The 20548-nt window shown below is 35.7% G+C and overlaps 1 protein-coding gene across 1 annotated transcript in view; it reads right to left on the bottom strand.

The window, feature by feature from the left end:
* Positions 1–2427: 2427 nt before the first annotated feature.
* The window catches only part of TMBIM4 (transmembrane BAX inhibitor motif containing 4), a 29042-nt gene continuing 10921 nt past the window's right edge, over positions 2428–20548 (bottom strand). Inside the window, exons 2-7 of the mRNA XM_026500094.4 lie at positions 16982–17090; positions 15882–15987; positions 13647–13680; positions 11595–11712; positions 5224–5269; positions 2428–4688 (exon numbers count right to left, since the gene is read on the bottom strand). Of these exons, the coding sequence (XP_026355879.1) occupies positions 4482–4688; positions 5224–5269; positions 11595–11712; positions 13647–13680; positions 15882–15987; positions 16982–17090 (620 nt within the window). The 3' untranslated portion in view covers positions 2428–4481. The remainder of the gene's footprint in view (positions 4689–5223; positions 5270–11594; positions 11713–13646; positions 13681–15881; positions 15988–16981; positions 17091–20548) is intronic.

Raw genomic sequence — 20548 nt, 5'->3', positions numbered from 1 at the left:
ATCTCAGGTCCGGCATCAAGGTTCACATGGTACTCATGGATTTCCGTAGACTGAGTCTTCCGAGATCACGTGTTCTTCGAGAACCCGAACTGAAATCATCTTAATTTGAAGCCTTTAAAATTTCCCATCCCGGGTGATGATCTCACGGGTGTACGCATTTGTCAAAACTTACCAACAGTACACGTAAAATGTGTGCGACTTATTGTCAGTTATACCTCAAATCTGTACCCCAAAACGACCCTTTACCAATCCAAAGACAAATTCAAAAAGTAAAATGACCAAACTGATTCTGTTCAACCAATGTTTACCTGGCTAATAATCAATATAAACCAGACATAAATCTAAGCCTACGGCAGTTGATTTAGGTGACTGTCACATTGGTCACAAACACCAGTTCTTTTTATTTTACATATGCTAGTAGCATACGCTTTGTTTTTCAATTTTTTAATTTAAATTCAATTTAGTTAACATATAGTGTATTAGTTTCCGGGGTAGGATTTAGTGATTCATCAGTTGCATATCACACCCAGCTAATAGTATAGGCTTTGGAACCAGACAGGTCTTATGTTGCATTTTTGGTTCCAGCACTTCCTTATGACTTATAAAAGTATCTCAGAGCCTGGAATTCCTTCTCCATAGACCCAAGCTAATACAAGCTAATTGATCCTAGGCAGGTGATGAGAGCTCAGCAAATGGTAGCTTTCATCGTTTTTACATAATTTCAAAATGCACATGCTTGTTAAGCTGTATTTTCCAGAGATTTGTAACATACAGCAAAAAAACAGTAAATTGTCTTTAATGATGCCTAGTAAATTCCTGGCTGGTTGCTAGTAAAGGAGTTCTGAGATAATTTGTGTGTACCTTTTTTCTTTAAACTTGTGTCCTTGAAGAAACCCTGCATCATATGGAAATTACTGTATTCGAAACACGGCAGGGTTTTTTAACACTGGCTGGAAAAAATCCCTAACGTGCTATATAAAAAAGCATGCATGAGAAACCTGCTTTCTTTAAATAAGAGATTAAGCTTTATAAATTTATAAATATATGTGAATTTTCACATATTACCATATATTAGATCTTAGCTGCCTCTCCCAAAAATACATGTTCATTGCATTTTAGAGAAAGCTCACTTTCTGATAGTCCTAATTAACTGCATCTCGTTTAATATACCAAGCCAAGACCCGAACAGACACCTGGCACCAGAAAAGAGAAAAACTTATTACGAAAATGTCATGGCGTTAAATATATGCCAAAATTCTGCATTATTAATACTTTAAAAAGCTGAATCATAAACGGTATTAAAAAAAAAACTTTTAAACTTATTTCACCAGATTGTATAAATGCAGTTCTCAAAATAATTAAATGGCCTTAGTATATTTAAAAATCCTTAATTCATTCCCTCATTCATACATTTGAGTATGCAGAGTATGCACTCTGTTCAGGCTCTATGTTGGGTATACAAAGATGACTGAAAGTAAACTAACGGCTTCAGGAAACTTTGGCCCCTGATGGAGGGACGAGGCTTAGAAGTCACACCGAACATTGCTTCAGCTCCCTCACAGAGCTGGAAGAAGCCCCTGGAACTGGAGGCAAAGTGGACAGCACTGAATACGACTGGGAGTGCACTGGTTCCCACCTTAATGGCATGCTACACAACACACACCAGCCGGTAGAGCCTCTGCAGTTAGGCCTGTCCACGGAACGCCGAACCTGAATAGTCACTCATTCCGGACTACAAAGACTTCTGGGCTTCAGATGGTGACCCCATGCTGTCCAGGCCCTAGGTGTCGGGGACTTCAAGGCAAAGCTCTACAAAGATGAACCAACAAAAAGAGCCTAAGTTCCCAGCTGTTCCAAAAAGGCACACAGTTGGCTGCTGACATTACTAATTCTCCAAAGTGCATCAAGTGTACTGCGGGAAAAAAATGTGGGCAGGCAGCCAGAGCCCACTGCACCTTTCCCAAAATTACATTCCGTAAAAACGGTTCTCAGATACTGCTCTTTCTCTGTTTTCCTCCTACCTCTGGCTATACTTTGTTCCTCGCAGGTGGAGCTGCCAATCGCTCTGTCCAAGTCCTGCTCATTCCACTTTTTAAAGTATTTCTGGAGTCTGTGTATTTTCGCTTTTACTTGTAAAAAATTGAAGTTGCGTGTACCCTTTTATCCAGCAATTCCACTTCTAGGTATATTCCCCTACCTAGGCAAACTCATAATCTATGCACACTGGGGCACATGCAGGGACAAACATAGCAGCACTGATTTTGCCAGTAAAAAAGAAGGAACAGTATAAAATTCTTTGACAGAAGAAAATATGAATGATTATGGCTCACTGATAAAATATAATAGTCTGCATCAGTGGTTTTCAAACTTCTTGGTCTTATGATCTTTTTACAATCTTAGAAATTACAACATTTGTCATATCAGAAATTAAAACAATTTTTTAAAAATTTATTTAAGTCCTCTAAAAAAGATAAATGAATACATGTCTACATTATTTTTATTAAAAAAACTATTTTCCAAACCAAAAAATAATTTACTGAAAAGAATGGCACTGTTTTACATTTTTTAAATGTCAACTCTGTTTTTGCTTATTTAGAATCTTTAGTCACAATTCAGTGCATTCTTCCTTTGGACTGCCAATAAGAATTAATAGTAGCTGACATTAAGCACTCAGTTTATATGACATATCCAACTCATTTAATCCTTCTAACAGTCCACTAAGGTAGGTATTATGATTCCCATTATAAAGATGAGGCAAAAGACCTAAGTAAGAAAGGATAAATAACTTGTCAAAAGTCACATCATCCATCAGCTGGTAGCACAGCAAGGATTCCAATCTAAATGCTCTTACCCACTATACTATGTTAAACTTGAGTATAGCATCATGCGACAGAGTATTCAACAATTAATTGATAATGATGGAGTCAAATTTACATCTAAAACTCACCAGAGGCTAACTCTATAGTATTAATTTATTTCAACTTAATAGCTGGGGAATGATGCTTAGTGGGTGTTATGGGCTGAGTTGTGCCCCCAAAAATTCGTATGATGAAGCCTTAGCCTATCTGGGCTGCCATAACAAAATACTAGAGACTGGGTAGTTATAAACAACAGAAATTTCTCACAGTTCTGGAGGCTGGGAAGTCCAAGATCAAGGTACTGGCAAATGCAGTGTCTAAAGGCTCTTTCCCTGGTTCGAAGATTGTGTCTTTTCACTGTTACCTCATGTAACATAAAGGGTGAGGGATCTCTGTGGGGTCACTTTTTTAAGAGCACTAATCCCATTCATGAAAGCTCCATCCTCATGACCTAAGCATGACCCAGAAGCCCCACTTCATACTATCACACTGGTCATTAAGTTTCAACATGTGAATTGGGGGGGGGGACAACAAAACATTCAGACTATTACAAGGTCCTAACCCCTAGTACCTCAGAAGGTGACCATATTTGGAGACAGGGTGTTTAAAGAGGTAATTAAGGTAAAATGAGGTCATTAGGGTGGGCCCTAATCCAGTGTGACTTGTGTCCTTGTAAGAAGAGGAAATTTGGACACAGACAAGTACAAAGAGAAAACCATGTAAAAACATGGGGAGAAGATGACCATCTACCAGCCAAGAGAGAGATCGCAGAAGAAACAAACCTACGATCTCAGACTTTTAGCCACCAGAACTGTGAGGAAATAAATTTTTGTTTAAGCCACCCAGTACTATGGCACCTTAGCAAACTAATACAATGAAGGAATTCGCGAAAGTTTGCTTGGCCACTGGTACAACGTTATAATTTTTATATGGAAACTGTACTTAAAAAAAACTAATAATGTCAAATTTTATGTCAAAATATCTGACTTTCAAGAAGACATTTCATTTTTAATACATTTTATAATGAAATGTCATTAACATTTTAATAGAATGCTGAATAATTCAGTGGAATTTATCTTTTATGCTTTTTCTAAGTCAGATCAAAATCTTCTAGTAGAAGGAAATTTACACTTTATAGTGATAAGGATACAAGTACTCTAAAATCAAAATCAATTCTAACATTAATTAAGGAAAAATTTAGATAAAATCACTAGACACAGATAAACTGACAGTCTAATCTACTCATGAAATTATTTTTGAATTGCAGATAAACAATCTATATATGGCAAGTTTAGGACTGAAAAAATGGAAAAACAGAATTTTGGTATCTCCTACCTGAGATTCTAAATCAAGGATTTAGAAACGAGATACCATAAAGAATAGTAAGATTTATATTATTAGCATATAATCTAGTAATTACATCATATATTTAATATATTTACATATAATCAGAATTATTATTATTATAATCACTTTTATACAATAGTAACACAGATATTACTATTATACTATATAATAGCTCAGAAGTACATAGCATATGAAGAAAGTCACAAAAGTATTTAATAGTTAATTATATCTCAAACTTTATTACTTAATGAATCAGTTTCCATATACTGCTTTCAATCACTTTTTCTGAACTGCTTCCAAAAACCGCAACAGGTGCAGGAATAGGTTGATGACATCCAAGTAGAGGCTGATGGCGGCTAATACATACTCTTCAGGTGACAGCCTATGCATCAGTGAGTGTGTGTCATAGATGATGAATCCACAGAAAAGAAGGGCTCCCACAGCAGCCAAGACCAACTCCATTGTTTGACTATAGAAAAATAACTATAGGCAAGAAATAAGTTTATATTTAAGAACTGTATTAAGAATACTTAAGTTACTCGCTCTTGAGTTACATACGCTATAAACATATTTCATAATGCTTTACAACTCGGAATGCAAATGTTAAAAGCAGAAAAAGGCAAGGCAGGTCCATCCTTTCTGCTGGATGAAAGGATGAATGGATGAATCAATGGATAGCCTCCTTTCTATCAAATTACCCACAACTTCAAACAATAGCATTCCAAATATAAATTATTTAAAAATGTATTTCTTTTTTAGAATTATATGTGCCACTGGGAGGTTACCAATTACAAGTGAGGGCCTCTTTCTCTATAATTTAAGTCATATGTTCATCTTTCTTTCGATTGAGAATATTAACATAAGACCCTGATTTTTTAAGATAATTTTTTAATTATTCTATATATAAATGTTCCAGATAATTATAACTAAGTGTCCTATCATAAGAGTACTTCTTACAGCTTTTCAAGATTATTTTGGCCAGAATTATATTTCAAGTTACCATTTTAAAACAACTTACCTTCAAGATTCCTGACAAGCACAAAATCCACAAAACAGCGAACAGTCTATAAAAACAAAATATTAGTAATTTAAAATATTGTTCCTTTACCAGCTACGTACACTGATGCAACATTTTCTGAAGAAATAAATCCATCCTGATATTTGCCAAAGAATAAGTAAAATAGGGGCGCCTGGGTGGCTCAGTTGTTAAGCGTCTGCCTTTGGCTCAGGTCATGATCCCAGTGTGCTGGGATCAAGCCCTGCATCGGGCTCCCTGCTCAGCGGGAAGCCTGCTTCTCCCTCTCCCACTCCCCCTGCTCGTGTTCTCTCTCTCGCTGCCTCTCTCTCTCTCAAATAAATAAAATCTTTAAATCAAAATTTAAAAATTTTTAAAAGAATAAGTAAAATATAAGAGTTCATAAGTATACAATGAATACTGTTGAATACTCAGAAATTGGAAAAAAACCAGCCATCAACTCATTCGTTTTTATGGTGAACAAAACTAATTGAAAGTACTGTTTTTAATGTTTTCAATTTCAATTCGTGTTCAATTTCAATTCCAAAAGAAAATATTGATATAAGCAGAAATATCACTAGAAGCATTTAAAACAGAGACATATAAGACTTCTAGAAAATATATACATGAACAAATGAAACATAACTGCATTTTTAAACCAAATAACTATACCAAATTAGTCTGTGAACATGCATATCCATTAAAGTTCCCAATGTACTTCCTATTTTATTCTAATGTATTATAGAAATTAATATATGCAAATAATAAATTTGCCACTGCTATAATTTTATGAGTTACCATTCATACATATTATATATAATATATAGTTATAATATAAATATATGACAAAGGACATCAAAGCAGTCAGTCCTTTGTTATCAAATATGAGACTTATAAGCCCGAATACACATTTGCTGCTTCAGGGCACAAGGAAGTACTGGGGTCAAATTTACTGTCCCTCCTTAAATAAAAGCCACACAAAACCTACGACTGAACAGCAAGCAGCACAGCACAGCAATTCCTGACATAAGGGAAGCGAAGGAGGTATGCTCTGTAACTGACCCAGCTAGAAAGTGTTTCCAGACCACAGTGAGGTGACGAGAACCCATATGAAGCCCCCTAGTCTCCCTGAATTGAGATAGTGAGAATTCAGAGGTCAGAGAGGCCATGATGGCTAGAATTTGTGGAGCAAAGTTCCAGGAAGGAGAGAGCTATAAAGAGAGCTAGCTAGCTCTGGTGATATGCAGAGAATTCCCTTCAAGTCTTCAGCTGAGCACAGATCAATGCATACATATGAAGAAGGGACAAGGCTGGGGGAAGAAACACCATGGAGAAGCAGGCAGAACACTCCTCAAAGCCCACACAGGGCCAGGAATAGTTCACATTCACCCCAGCCAAAGTGGAAAGACCTCCTAAGACATGGGCTTTGAATAATTCTTAGAAAGGTGCTGTCTCAATAGTGCGGCCAAATTAGCCCTAACCTACACTCTGTTCTGGACCCACTTAACAAGTGCTTAAAGGCAAGCATCAAAAGGTTCAGACAGTTTCCAAGGAACTTAACAGCTTACTAGAAGAATAAAACCAAAATATTTAAAGGAAAACAACAACAAAAAAATTCACCACCCAACAATATAAAATTTACAATGACTTCAGCATCAAATAAAAAATAATAAAGGCATGCAAAAGAACCAGGAAATATGACCTATAACAATGAGAAGAATTAATCAATAGAAACAAATTCAGAAGTGACACAATGATAGAATTAGTAAACAATGACATTAAAAAAATATATTCCATATGTTCAAGAAGGTAGAGGGATGCATCACTATGAGAAGAGAAATGGAAGACATATATTTTTAAAAGACACAAACTAAGCTAAATTTCCACAAATGAAAAATATATTATGTCAAATGGGAAATATTCTGGTTGGAATTAATAGCAGATTATAGACATCAAGAAGAAAAGATGATCAAACTGAAAATAGAAACAGAAACTAACCAAAATGAATCACAGACAGAAAACTGGGGGGAAAAAACCTGAACATCCCTGAACTACAGGACGACATCAAGAAGCCTAACATATATGCTGAAGTCTCACCACAGAAGAGAAAGAAGGGGATACATAAAAATGTTTGAAGAAACAATTCCTGAAAATGTTCCAAGTTTGATGAAAACTTTAAACTGATAAATCTAAGGACAAGAAACATGAAAAAACCACACCAAGGAATATCATAATCAAATTACTAAAAATGTTAATTCAATAACTGAAAATTACTGAGAAAATATGAAAAGCAGCTGGAGGATAAAAGACATTATGTACAGAGAACAAAGATAAAGACAAAAGACTTCTTGTCAGAAAATACATGAACCAGAATACTATGGAATGACATCTTTAAAATACTGAAAATAGAAAAAGAAAAAACAAAAACAAAAAACCTAGAATCCTACACTCAGCAAAAATAACATTCAAAAACCAAGGTGAAATAAAGATTTTTTTCAGACATGCAATAGCTGAGATCAAGAGACCAGTACTATAAGAAATACTGAAAGGGGACACCTGGGTAACTCAGTTGGTAAGTGTCTGACTCTTGGTTTTGGCTGAAGTCATGATCGCAAGGTCATGAGATAGAGCTTCTGGGCGGGCTCCTCACTGAGCATGGAACCTGCTTAAGATGCTCTCTCTCCCTCTTCCTCTGCCCCTTACCCCTTGCTTGTGGGCACATGTGCTCCCTCTCTCTCTCTCTCTAAAATAAATAAATAAAATCTTTTAAAAAACAAAGTAAGAAATATTAAAAGGAAATCGCTCAGGCAGAAGGGAAATAGAAGATGGAAATTTGGGTTGACACAAGAAATGGAGAACAGAAATGACAAAGATGTGGGTGAACATAAAAGACTTCATCGATTTTTAAATCTCTTTAAAGGATAATTTAATGTTTAGAACAAAAATAATAGTATATTATGAGGTGTATAACATGTGGAACTAAAAGTTATAGCAACAATAGCACAAAGGTAGGGGAGAGGAGATGTAGCTATGTTCTACAGGAAATGCTGTATTATTTAGAGATAGACTACGATGATGGAAAGATGTACATTGTAGGGGCGCCCGGCTGGCTCAGTCCTTAGAGCATGCAACTCTTGATCTCAGGGTCATAGGTTCAAGCCCCATGTTGCAGAGATTATTTAAATAAATAAATAAACTTAAAAAAAATCTGGAGTAGGAAGAAGGAAGGAAGGAAGCAGGCAGGCAGGCAGTATACTGTAAAACCTAGAGTAACCCCTATTAAAAGAGCTGTAGCTAATAACTAATAAAGGAGATAAATCAAATAATCCAAAGGGAGGAAAAGAGGCACAAAGAAAAGATGAGACAAACAGAAAGAAAACGAATGGCAAGATAGTAGGCTTAAACCCAACCAGATCAATAATCACATTAAATGTCAATGGTCTAAACACTCTAATTAATAGCAGAGATGGTCACATTGGATTTTTAAAAAAAAGCAAGAGCCAACCATATGCTGCCTATAAGAAAACTATTTTAACTATAAAGCTGCAAAGAAGCTAAAAATAAAAGGATGGAAAATGATACACCATGTTAACACAATCAAAAGACAGCTGGCGTAGCTAGATTAATGAAGTAGGTTTTAGGGCACAAATATTACCAGAGATAACTACTTCAAAATGATAAAGGAGTCTTCAGGAGGACATGACAGTCCTAAATGTTTATGCATCTAAAAATAGAACTTCAAAATAACATGAAGCAAAACTTACAGAAATGGCACAAGAACCATAATTGTAGTTGGAGATTTTAATAACGCTTTGACATTAATTGATAGACTGAGCATGCAGAGAAGATTACAAAGTGTGCAGAACACTTAAACAATACTATCAACCAACTTGACGTCACTGGCATTCACCAAACACTCATCTAACAGCAGCAAAATATACATTCTAGTGCACAAAGAACATTTATTAAGTATCTAAAATGAATCTCACTAAATACCATGGGACGGAAATCATGCAAAATATGTTATTTAACAACAAAAAAATAGAATTAGAAATTAAGTATACATAGTATTATAATCCAGTGTGGTGAAATGAGGGCATGGTGAGATTCCAGCTCTCAATTCTCGTGCTGGAATGGCCACAAAATTTCTCTGGATGCATCGGGAATACCCAAGTTAGAATGAAGTATCATGCCACCATATAGTATAGACCCTCTAGGATTAAAGTGGACTCAGGACTTACTTTTCCATACTTAAACCTTAGGAAACTCCAAAGCTTCTGCCCCAAGGAATGTGGGGAAGGTGGTATGAAGAACTATAATGCATCTACGGTTTTACCCTACTCTCAGGCTAATAAGTTAGCCTGATATAGTTTCATGGATGCCTGTAGAAGACATGAGATGCCCAGGTCTGAGATGAAGAAGTTTATCACAGCAATAGCAGTTGTTAGAGAACAAGCACAATAGATAGGTGTTGTGGGCACAAAGAAACGAGAGAGCTAGTAGAAGGCTTAAGAAAGAAAGTCAGACATTGGCATTGAAGATTTCTTCAGTGGAACAATCTCTAGTGGCAACAAGGTCCCCAGTGTAGTCATGGCAGGGAAATGAAAAGTTGCTGAAGAGGTCCAGAGACACTGAGAAGCTAAGGTGATAGATGGGCCTACCATATGGTTCAATGCTAAAGTCTTTAAAGAATGACGAAGGCTTGGGGCACCTGGCTGGCTCAGCCAGTAGAGCATGTGACTCTTGATCTTGGGTTGTGAGTTCAAGCCCCACGCTGGGTGCAGAGGTTACCTAAAAATTAAAAAAAAAAAAAAAAAAAAAAGAGGGAGGCTTGAACAAAGCGAATCAGTGGCAGTAATGAGGAAGACTGGGAAATGGATACCCAGATACTCAAATGTTTTTTCAGCTGAGGGGTGCCTGGGTGGCACAGCGGTTAAGCGTCTGCCTTCGGCTCAGGGAGTGATCCCGGCGTTATGGGATCGAGCCCCACATCAGGCTCCTCTGCTATGAGCCTGCTTCTTCCTCTCCCACTCCCCCTGCTTGTGTTCCCTCTCTCGCTGGCTGTCTCTACCTCTGTCGAATAAATAAATAAAATCTTTAAAAAAAAAAAAGTGTTTTTTCAGCTGAAATAAGGAAGAAGAAAGAATACATTATGAAGAGGCTGAAATATAGGGAAGACTGTTTACCAGAATGGATTTCTAGAGACTATACTAGAATGGATGGGGAGGAGAGGTGCACTTGGGAGACTGGGATGGGAAGAAGCGAACAGCAAATCTTTCATCATATATACCACACGAATCTGTATCCCCTCCAAAACACAAAGAGCAGGAAGCGAGAAAAAATGTTGCCTCTCCTGAAATCACACCCCATTCTAATACAACTAGTTAAGCACCTTGCACAACTGTCAGTGTTGGTTGACCAATTATATTATATCCCCATAGAGATTTCTGGTAATCTGGATTACAGGGGGAAAGGGGGGGATGAAAGAATGTTTTGCAAGAGCTTTTGTAAATTCTTAGTGTTGTAACAGGAAAAAGAACAGAAGACGTTGATGATGTGTCAACAAGAAGCCACTGTGAGTTTAGAAAAGAGTATATACATTCCTACCAGCGGAGAGCAACACTGTACCACTATCCTAATATAAAAAGTATCATTCCATATATTTAGTAGTTTGAAGAAGAATACAGCTTAATCTACATAGGTCAAAAAGTTTTTAAAGTTCATGCAGATATCACCAACACCTGGGTCATTTACCTTGCTTCTGCCACGAAGAAGTGGATGGTCTTGGTAACGTTTATGTTAAGACAAAGACCTAAATACTGTAGGTAAGTTCCATAACATTCATAGAGCATACAAGCCTAGCCTCTCTAGAAAACTGGGGGGGGGGGGGGGGGGTGGTATTCCCCTTCCCTTTCAATATAGAGCGGAAGCAAATGACTCAAAGCCACTTTCCATCTCCTTCTATGTTCTGGAAGAGTAGAGCCTGGCTTTAGTACTTAGAGAGATGTCCTCTCATCACCCTCCATTTTATTTATTTATTTTTTTTAAAAAAGATTTACTTATTTGAGAGAGAGCACGCAAGAGTGAGAGAGACCACACGCCAGTGGGGGGAGGGGGAGAGGGAGAAAGAGTGAATCCCAAGCAGACTCCCCACTGAGCACAGAGCCCCACTCGGGGAGCCATCTCAGGACCCATGAGTTCATGACCTGAGCCAATATCACCAGTTGCACATTTAACCCACTAAGCCACACAGGTGCCCCTCATCACCCTTCATTTTAAAAGACAATACCCAAGCTAAAGGTATAGCACTTCTCTTAAGATGACCTATAATGTAAAAGATATTTATCTATCATAGCCATGAATATGCAACTTACCCTGCTCCAAATTTGCTGAAGTCTCTCTTAGATTGTAGAGTATATCCAGTCAAACCAAGAAATACAGCAGTAGTCAGTATAAATGCTTGCAGAATAATATATACATCATAGAAAGTAACTGTAAAATTAAAAAACACTGATGAAAATGCATTTAAACATACTCTATACAAAACAGCTTTTTTCCCCTGGCATTTAACAGAAATGCTATATTTTCTCCTTGCCAATAAAAATAATTATGAAAAGATTCTTTATTCAGCCTTTAATACTGGTACAGTAAAACCACACCCACACGGCAATAAATAGTCACTCATACAAAATAAGGTGGTCACCTCATTATGAAGCTAAAGAAATGACTGGAAAGATATGACACAGCTAGCAGGTTTGGAGTTTGAAGGATATGGTAGAATGACTTTCACCTATCTCTGTCCCAGCTTAGTTTTATCACCATCTGTGGTGATTGTTCTTATGACTTAAATATCAATAGGGACGACTCTGGGTCCTATGGCTGGCTGGAATTTCTGCGCAGTAGCAGCAAGTCTAGCAATCACCTGGTTAGCTGCATACCCAGTTCATCAGTCCAATCAAAGACACTAGGCAAGAAAAATATTGGGACCGTCTGGGGTTGTCTGCCATTCACGAACCCGGCAGAGAACAGGAACCAACCACTAATTGCTTTATACCCCAAAATGCATACAATGAATATAGAATTGGGGGTTTCCGGAATACATACCAAATTCCCTTTTGAAATTTTAGAATGAACACCTAGACTGACTGTGCCTATTGCAATTGTAATACAACTGCTTAGCATTTTAACAAAACACTGAATCCTAACCCATTTAAAGGAAGTTAAGTGCTTTGAACCCCAAACCATTTAAGTAATTTTTAATTTTTCGAGGATTAATTTCTATTCCTAAATACTACATTATTGGAATTTCGCTATTTCTATCACTACAGTTTTAGGAAGGTGAATGCAGAAATGAAAAAACCACAAGATTATTTTGCTTCTTGTCAACAATTTCAGTGTAAGATTAGGTGGAAAGGATATTATAATTAATGAGGAAAATAATGTTCTCAGATTATCCAATCTATGTATTTCTACCCCGATTCCAATAACTCTGAAATAGATCTCCCATCTATATCTGTTACAAATGGTGGGAGCCAAGGAGGACAGAGATGGACTTGATAATAACATTAATAGACAGTAACATTAATAATAAGGAAATATTAGTAATACTTCCTTTCTATGTTGAGAAATTTCAATGCTATTTATTTTAATAGTTATTATTACTTATGATTCCTTTACAAAAGGGAGAAGTGAATTACTGAACAATATATAGATTTAATAAAACTGGCATAGAAAGGTTAAAAGCAGTAATGACAAAAGGAAAAGATAAATATATCAAACATAATTAAAAATTTCTGTTATTGACAGTAATAGTTCATTCTAACCTTTTTTGTACCCCATGTTGATCATTTTGAGACAATCTAAATTTTTATTGTTAATAAGTCATGAAATTTTTTACTTGAGGCAATACATACAGTACATCAAATAATTATAACAGATACTTCTTTTCAAATATATTTTTAACATCAATTATAAAGCAGAAATTACCAAGTTTTTTGTGGGGCCATTTGATGAAATATGAGGCTATAATAATAAAACACAGTTCAGTGCAGCAACTTGAGAGGCTCGGCTCATGTGATGATAGTACATGGCTCAAAATAAATTTTATCAGTTCCTCTAAGATCCTCTAAATTAGGGGGGAAAGATTAGCTACAGTTGTCTTGTTTTTATAAATGGATAAACACACATGAATATTATCCTCGTTCCTATTGTTTTCCTAACTCTCTTCCACTTCCTTGAAGCTTAGTTGACCTATGTAAAGTATAAACATTTAATTTTGCTTATATTTTACGAATTCTTCATCCTACGCTATATATTTGAAATATGACATCCCATGATGTTAAGCTTTAGTCCCAAACACCTTTTAACTCAAAAGACTTATCTACATTAAAAAGTTACTGTAACATAGAAGCACAATTATGACTTACCAACAAAGGCCACAGTCAGAGCTTCGAATAGTGTCTAAAAAAATAAACTAAAATTACATAAATGCCCATAAAATTTACCCTACGTCACGTATGTGTTCTAATTTCTAAGAGTTCCATGTGATTCCATATGTATGATCTCATTTTAGCTTCAGAATAGCCTTGTGAATTATATGGGACACATGATAAGCCTACCATAATGAAAACGAGACCTCAGTGTATTGAGTGAGAAGATTTAGATCCTAATAGTGATGCTATTACTCTTCAAACCCCAACTAGATTTTTTTATTTTTGTAATAGGAAGATACAGAAACAGTACGGGAAATTCCATTTTTCTCACTCTCTGTAAGTAAAAATGAAATTGCAAATGACATGCACATTCATAAAACTTCAGTATCACACACAAACACAGGAAGAATAAAATATTTACGTAGCACTGTAGTGTGGCAGTCCTGAAACTGTCTCCCAGTATTCATTCTCTCTTTCTTTCCTAGTAACAGAGTTTTTACCTGGACACATAGCTGTTCAGATTAAACATTACATTTCTCAGCCTCCCTTGTAGCTAGGTCGGGTCATAGGACTTTATTCGAGCCAAAAGAACATGAGTGGAGAGGTGTACAATAACTAAAAGCAAAGGCGCTTGCTCTCCCTTTTCTCATTTTTTTAAATAACTGGATGGAATGTGGATATGGTGGTGAGCTCTCTTATGCCACACAATACTTCGGATACTTGAACCACAGCAGGTGCCTGGGCCCCTGACAACTTCACTACACAGTCACGCAGATTTTTACATGAAAGAGATGTAAACCATCTTGTTTCACGCATTCCCATGTAGCTGAACTCATATCCTAAATAAAATATCTTTAAAAATAAATAAATAAATGCTTACTCTAGTTAGATTTTAACAACTATCTGATAGGGCATATCACAAAGGCAAAGCCAGAAGTAACGTCAGTGGCTGTATACACATACTCTTGGTAGAAGGACTCCTTATAACTCTCCCCACCTGAAATCAAGAAACCTATCAGAACTAGAGCAAAAATGGCACCAGAAATTGTACATAGATGTGGAGACAATGAAGGCACCGACTGCCACATTTTGTTATAATGTTGTTGGCAGTGTCAGGGAAGTAGTAGCAAAAGATGATAGAAATATTTTTTCTGGAAAAATATGATTAAATCTCATTCTTGATATTTGTGACATGATTTTAGGTAAGAAATCCTACCCCAAGGAAAGAGGAGGGTATGAACAGGAGAAAAGATAATACTAGGAAAACATAACACCACCCCAAAATAGTACTCAGGAAACATAAGAACCTAAGATTTAAATGAATAAACTTTCCTATAATTGAAATTTCCAAAGTCATGAGCTTTTCTTTCATCATATTAACATAAACTTGTTACCAGAATTCACAAACTTTCTTTAGTTTAAAGCAGTTGAATCTGGTAAATAGCATTTTCACACTTATTTGACTATAAATATTATTACTAGTTTGAAATGTTTTGAAGTCAATTTTTGATTAGAACCCAAAGTTATACTGGATAAGACAACAAGAAAAATAATTTAAGAAACATATACCTTGAGCCTTACCAACTTATTCTGGTCATATTATAGGTTTGGGTTTTTATAGGTAGTAGTTTGGGTTTTCATTTTCACAAACATCTAAACAAACATGACCTAAAGGTAAGTTCCCCACTTACGATTTTGAAACATATTAGTAGTGCACATCAACTGGGAAAAGTGGTCCTTCAAAAGAACTGAGTACTAATATAAAAAATAACACTGAGGAGTTAATCATAAGAATTTTAATTTAAGGTCTATGAAATTAAGGCTATAATGTTTTCCCAAGAAAATCATAGAATATTAGGGGTCCAAAGTACCACAGAGATAATCTACTTTAATATGTTCCTTTTACATATGAGCAGACTTAGGTACAGAAAGGCTAACCACTCTGCCAAATGTCACATAAACAGAAAGTGGCAATGAGATTCCACTTCACTATTTTTCCCACTATACCATAATATTCACAGAAAAAAAAGAAAAAAAAAACACAAACTCTGAAACTGACAGGTGTTAAAAATTCTAAAATCACTTGTAATTTCCTAAAATATCTGAATTTATTAAAAACATTAATTTTGTTCTGCTACTATTATATATGTATTTGCGTTTGATTAAATAAATAAAATTAAAACACAGGAAAGTAAGTGTTAAAGTAACAGATATTGTCAAAATACTCACAAATCCAAAAAGCAGGTACAGGTTAAGGGGATGCTTATGTCTGTTTACAGTCAATGCTAAAATCAAACCCAAAGATCCAAGGGCAAACACCAAAATTAAGGCAGGACTGAAAAACAAAATTAAAAGCATTTTTAAGTTTAAAAACAGTATAAATAGTATTAACCAATTTAATAAAATTTCTCTATTTTATTTGTTTGTGAAGGTAAGAAAAGGAAATCTGGAAGGAACTACACCAAACTGTCAAAAGAAATGATTTTTCCATTCAGGGAATCTGAGGAGCGTGAGCCGGGGAGGAGAAGCAAGACAAAGAAAAGAGCCCACAATGAATGAGGAAGACTTTTCCTTTTTACCTCATGAACTTCAATCATATTTGAATAATTTTTGCAATTAGCATACTGTTTTTAACAGAAATACAATAAAGAATAGCTATTAGACAATAAGCAAATTTTATATACATTTACTATATAGCTGTAATCTAAATTAAAGAACTTTACCCCAAATAGCAAACTCATTTTTTTTGTAGGGGGAGGGATGACAGAAATTGTCTACTTCCAAGAAAATACTCATTCCTTATTTTTCCTTTAATATACAAAATCTATATAGCTTTTAGCCAAGGAAATAATTATTTTGGAGGTCAGATCTTAAACAAATTAGGGATGAACCAGATGATGCTCCTTTTCTCAGTGGTGAAATTTCTCAGTGAAATTATCCTCGTCATGAGCCAACACTAAGAAAAACTACACATACATTAATTAAGTACCTTTACTTTTCAAGCATTGTCTTAGGCTTTGGGCACTAGGCACGTGTAATAAAAGCAAAAAAATAAATTAATAAAAAAAAAGCTGCATACAGTAAAGATTCTTAATACTATCTAAGGAGATGAAGGTTTAACCCTACAAAACCGTAAGCTATAAAGTTCAGAGGTAAACACCATGTTGCAGAACGTTTTCTCAAAATTCGTCTTATTTATAAGAGTTAATGATGAACCTTTTTTACATTCTAACCTCAGAAGGTAATAGGAAAAAAAAAAGAACTTTGCTTATAATACGGCCTTTAGATCATAAGCAGCAGCTGAAAATGTTGCAGAATCATCACCTTACCTTTCATGTACAAATGTCCGTATAGACTCAAAGTATAAAAAAAAAGAAGCTGTCACTGTAGTTAAGAGAACTTGCAGAGAAAGGATGCTGTAGACTTTTCTTAGAAAGGCTGAAAAAGAAAAATAATTACACATGACTATTTTCTGAAGCATTTATCATAGAACAGCAAGATCAAATCTGTTCTTAGAAACATTAAATTGTTATATATAATCTTTAAATCTTAATACAAATAATGTAGTCTGTAACTTAAACTAAACAACAACAACAAAAACACTTCCAAAGAAATCACAAATTGTAAATGATAACTATTCTTCAAGAAGCATGAGTTTAAATAAAATTAATAGCCCGGGGGCACCCAGGTGGCTCAGTCAGTTAAGCGTCTGCCTTTGGCTCAAGTCATGACCCCAGGGTCCTGGGACTGAGTCCCACATCGGGCTTCTTGCTCAGCAGGGAGCCTGCTTCTCCCTCTTCCTCTGCCTACTGCTCCCTCTGCTTGTGCTCTATCAAATAAATAAATAAAGTCTTTTTAAAAAAATTAATAGCCCATTATGAAAATGTTTTCAGCAATGGGGCACCTGGCTGGCTCTGTCAGTGGAGCATACAACTCCCGATCTCAATGTTGCTGAGTTCAAACCCCATGTTGGATGTAGAGCTTACTTAAAAAAAAAAAAAAAGGAAAAGGCAAAGAAAATGCTATCATCAAAATAAAAAGAAAGTATGAAACATATATCTGTACACAGCAACATACAACAAAGCAAAAGATTAAAAATAGAACATTTTTTTTAAAGATTTTATTTATTTATTTGACACAGAGAGAGGCAGCGAGAGAAGGAGCACAAGCAGGGGGAGTGGGAGAGGGAGAAGCAGGCTTCCCACCAGGCAGGGAGCCCAATGCGGGGGCTCGATCCCAGAACGCTGGGATCATGACCTGAGCCGAATGCAGACGCTTAAGGACTGAGCCACCCAGGCACCCCTAAAAATAGAACATTTCTAAACAACAAATCTATCTTGAGACCAAAAACCAGGAAGAGAAAGCATATGGTTCAATAAAAATTTTTAAAAGAAATCTTAATTTCCAAGCAGTATAAAGGCTTCCTCAAAATGAAAACTTATCCCTAAAAGGCAAATAATATATAAACTTACTTTTACTCACCTGCTTCTATTTCTCACTTATAGTACGTCTGCCTCTAGCTTCTTCTATACAATAAGAAATTCTTACTTTCAGCATATTTTATTAAAATCTATAAATCAACTCCAAGGTTTAATGATTAAAAAACTTATATACTAAGTCATCTGACATACACATGATATAAATACAGTGAACACACAACTCACCACCAGTTTCAGAAAAAAAAAAACCATTGTTTCCACCTCCTCTATATACATACACTGATAATAACATCCTTCTCCCCTCACCCCCTTAGCTGCTAATCATCTTTCAAGATTCAGCCTTTCTCATTTCCCTAGTCTGAATTAAATGCTCCTTCTGTTCCAAGAGGCCCTAAACATACTTCTAATCACTTCATTTTATAATTAGTAAGCCTACTGGCCCTTCGTTCCCATTAAACTATAAGGACTAAAAATCTCCCTAATAATAGAGAGCATGTCTCACTCATTTTTATACCCCAAACACCCAGCCAAGTGGATAGCACACAATACTTAGTATATTTTATTTGCTTTTAAGTAATTTATACTGAATTTATGAAAGGTGAATTTTGCCACTCAATTGTATTACTCTAAAACAATAGTGGAGCCATGTGACTTTTGTAGAGCACTGACTGTGCTTAGGCAGGCAGTAAAAACATTGTTGAATGACTTTTACCCAACAAACAAGACGAAACATTGTCTCTTGCTTCTCATGACAATGCTCATACAATAAATATTCTCTTTGAAAAGAATTCCTGCTAAAGACCTGGCTTCCCAAGTGAGAATGAAGTACTTTTGATGGCATGTCAGCCAAATTACAAGTAATAAATATTCCATAAGAATAAAGGAATTTTCATAAATACCAAAGATTTAATCCTTAAAATGACCCCAAATTAAATCTTAATTAATGTTTCCTTCTGGTCCCTTTTCCAAAATATACAGTGAGTTTTTCCCGATGTCTTAAACAGGTTTTACTGAACATATAATTTAACCAATGACTCACGGTAACACTGATTATCGGTTGTATTTTGGCCTACATGCAGGTATATATCTTGAACGGAAAGGAGATAAATAGTGCTAATCTCCACAACAGATCTATAACTTACTTTCTTAAAAAGGCCCTGCTGTCTGTGTGCTGTGGAAGATCATTTCCACCTTTTTCACAAAAGCAGAGAAAAGCACATATTACTGTCATGGACAATGTTATCTGGGCTATCTTTCTGCAAATTTAATTACTAAACTAAAGGCCAAACTATTATTCCCTCAAGGGGTTTTCCAGAATGCCAAAACAACAACAACAACAACAACAACAAAAATATTATTTGATTTTCATAGCCTATTATGTACCCCACACAAAAAAAATCATATTATTTAATTTTGATACCCTATTATGTACCTCACATACCTCAAACCCATTCCATATATTTTCTCAATTAAGCGGTGAAAGTTAACGTTTATTTTTACCATTTTATGGAACTGTTCCATAGTTCAAAATAGTATATTTAAGGTTTATTCGTACATGGGTGTGTGTGCACAAGTGCATATGTAATAAAAGACTGGAAGGTAATAATGGTCTTCTCTGAGCAACATGACTGAAGATGATTTGCATGTTCAGCTCCTTGCTAATCTGTGTTTTTTATATATCACCAGTAAATATTTATTACTTTTGTAATAGAAAAACATTTTAAAGAAACCTGTGCTAAGCTGGGGTACCTGGCTGGCTCGGTCAGTAGAGAATGCGACTCTTCATCTTGGCGGCTGTAAGTTCAAGCCCCATATTGGGTACAGAGATTACTTAAAAATAAAATCTTTTTTTAAAAAAATTAAAGAATTTATTATGCTAAGCCAATAAATTCATCATAAAAATAATCCTTATGCCAATATTCTAGATTTCTAGACCCTTTTAAAAAAGGACCTTAGGGGCGCCTAGGTGGGTCAGTCAGTTAAGCTTCTGACTCTGGATTTCACCTCAGGTCATGATCTCAGGGTTGTGAGATTGAGCCCCACATCAGGCTCTGCAGTCAGTGTGGGGTCTGCTTGAGATTCTCCATCTCCCTCTGCCCCTCCCCCCACTCATGCATGGGCACTCACTCTAAATAAATAAATCTTTAAAAAATAAATAAATAAAATAAAAACTAAAAAGCACTTTAAATCAAATCCAAAGAAAAAGCAACACTGGACACCCATTTTGAATAACTAATATAAAACGTGGCAAAGTCTATATATACTTAGCTCACAGAGAAAAATAAAAGAGCCGATAGGAAAAGAATATAAGCCAAACAGCAATAATCTTTCCTTTTTTTAAATCCTGATTTCTACCCCTTCTACTTTTACTTCTCCCTTTTCTACTCAAACTTAACATGGCCAAAGCAGCAACTCTTCATTTCTACCCAGATCTGTCCTTCTCCCAGTCTTCTCATC

This window comes from Ursus arctos, unplaced genomic scaffold (assembly GCF_023065955.2).
Source record: "Ursus arctos isolate Adak ecotype North America unplaced genomic scaffold, UrsArc2.0 scaffold_21, whole genome shotgun sequence".
In the NCBI taxonomy this organism is placed as follows: domain Eukaryota; kingdom Metazoa; phylum Chordata; class Mammalia; order Carnivora; family Ursidae; genus Ursus; species Ursus arctos.
The sequence above is the reverse complement of the archived record's forward strand: the minus strand, read 5'-3'. Positions and strand labels throughout refer to the sequence as shown.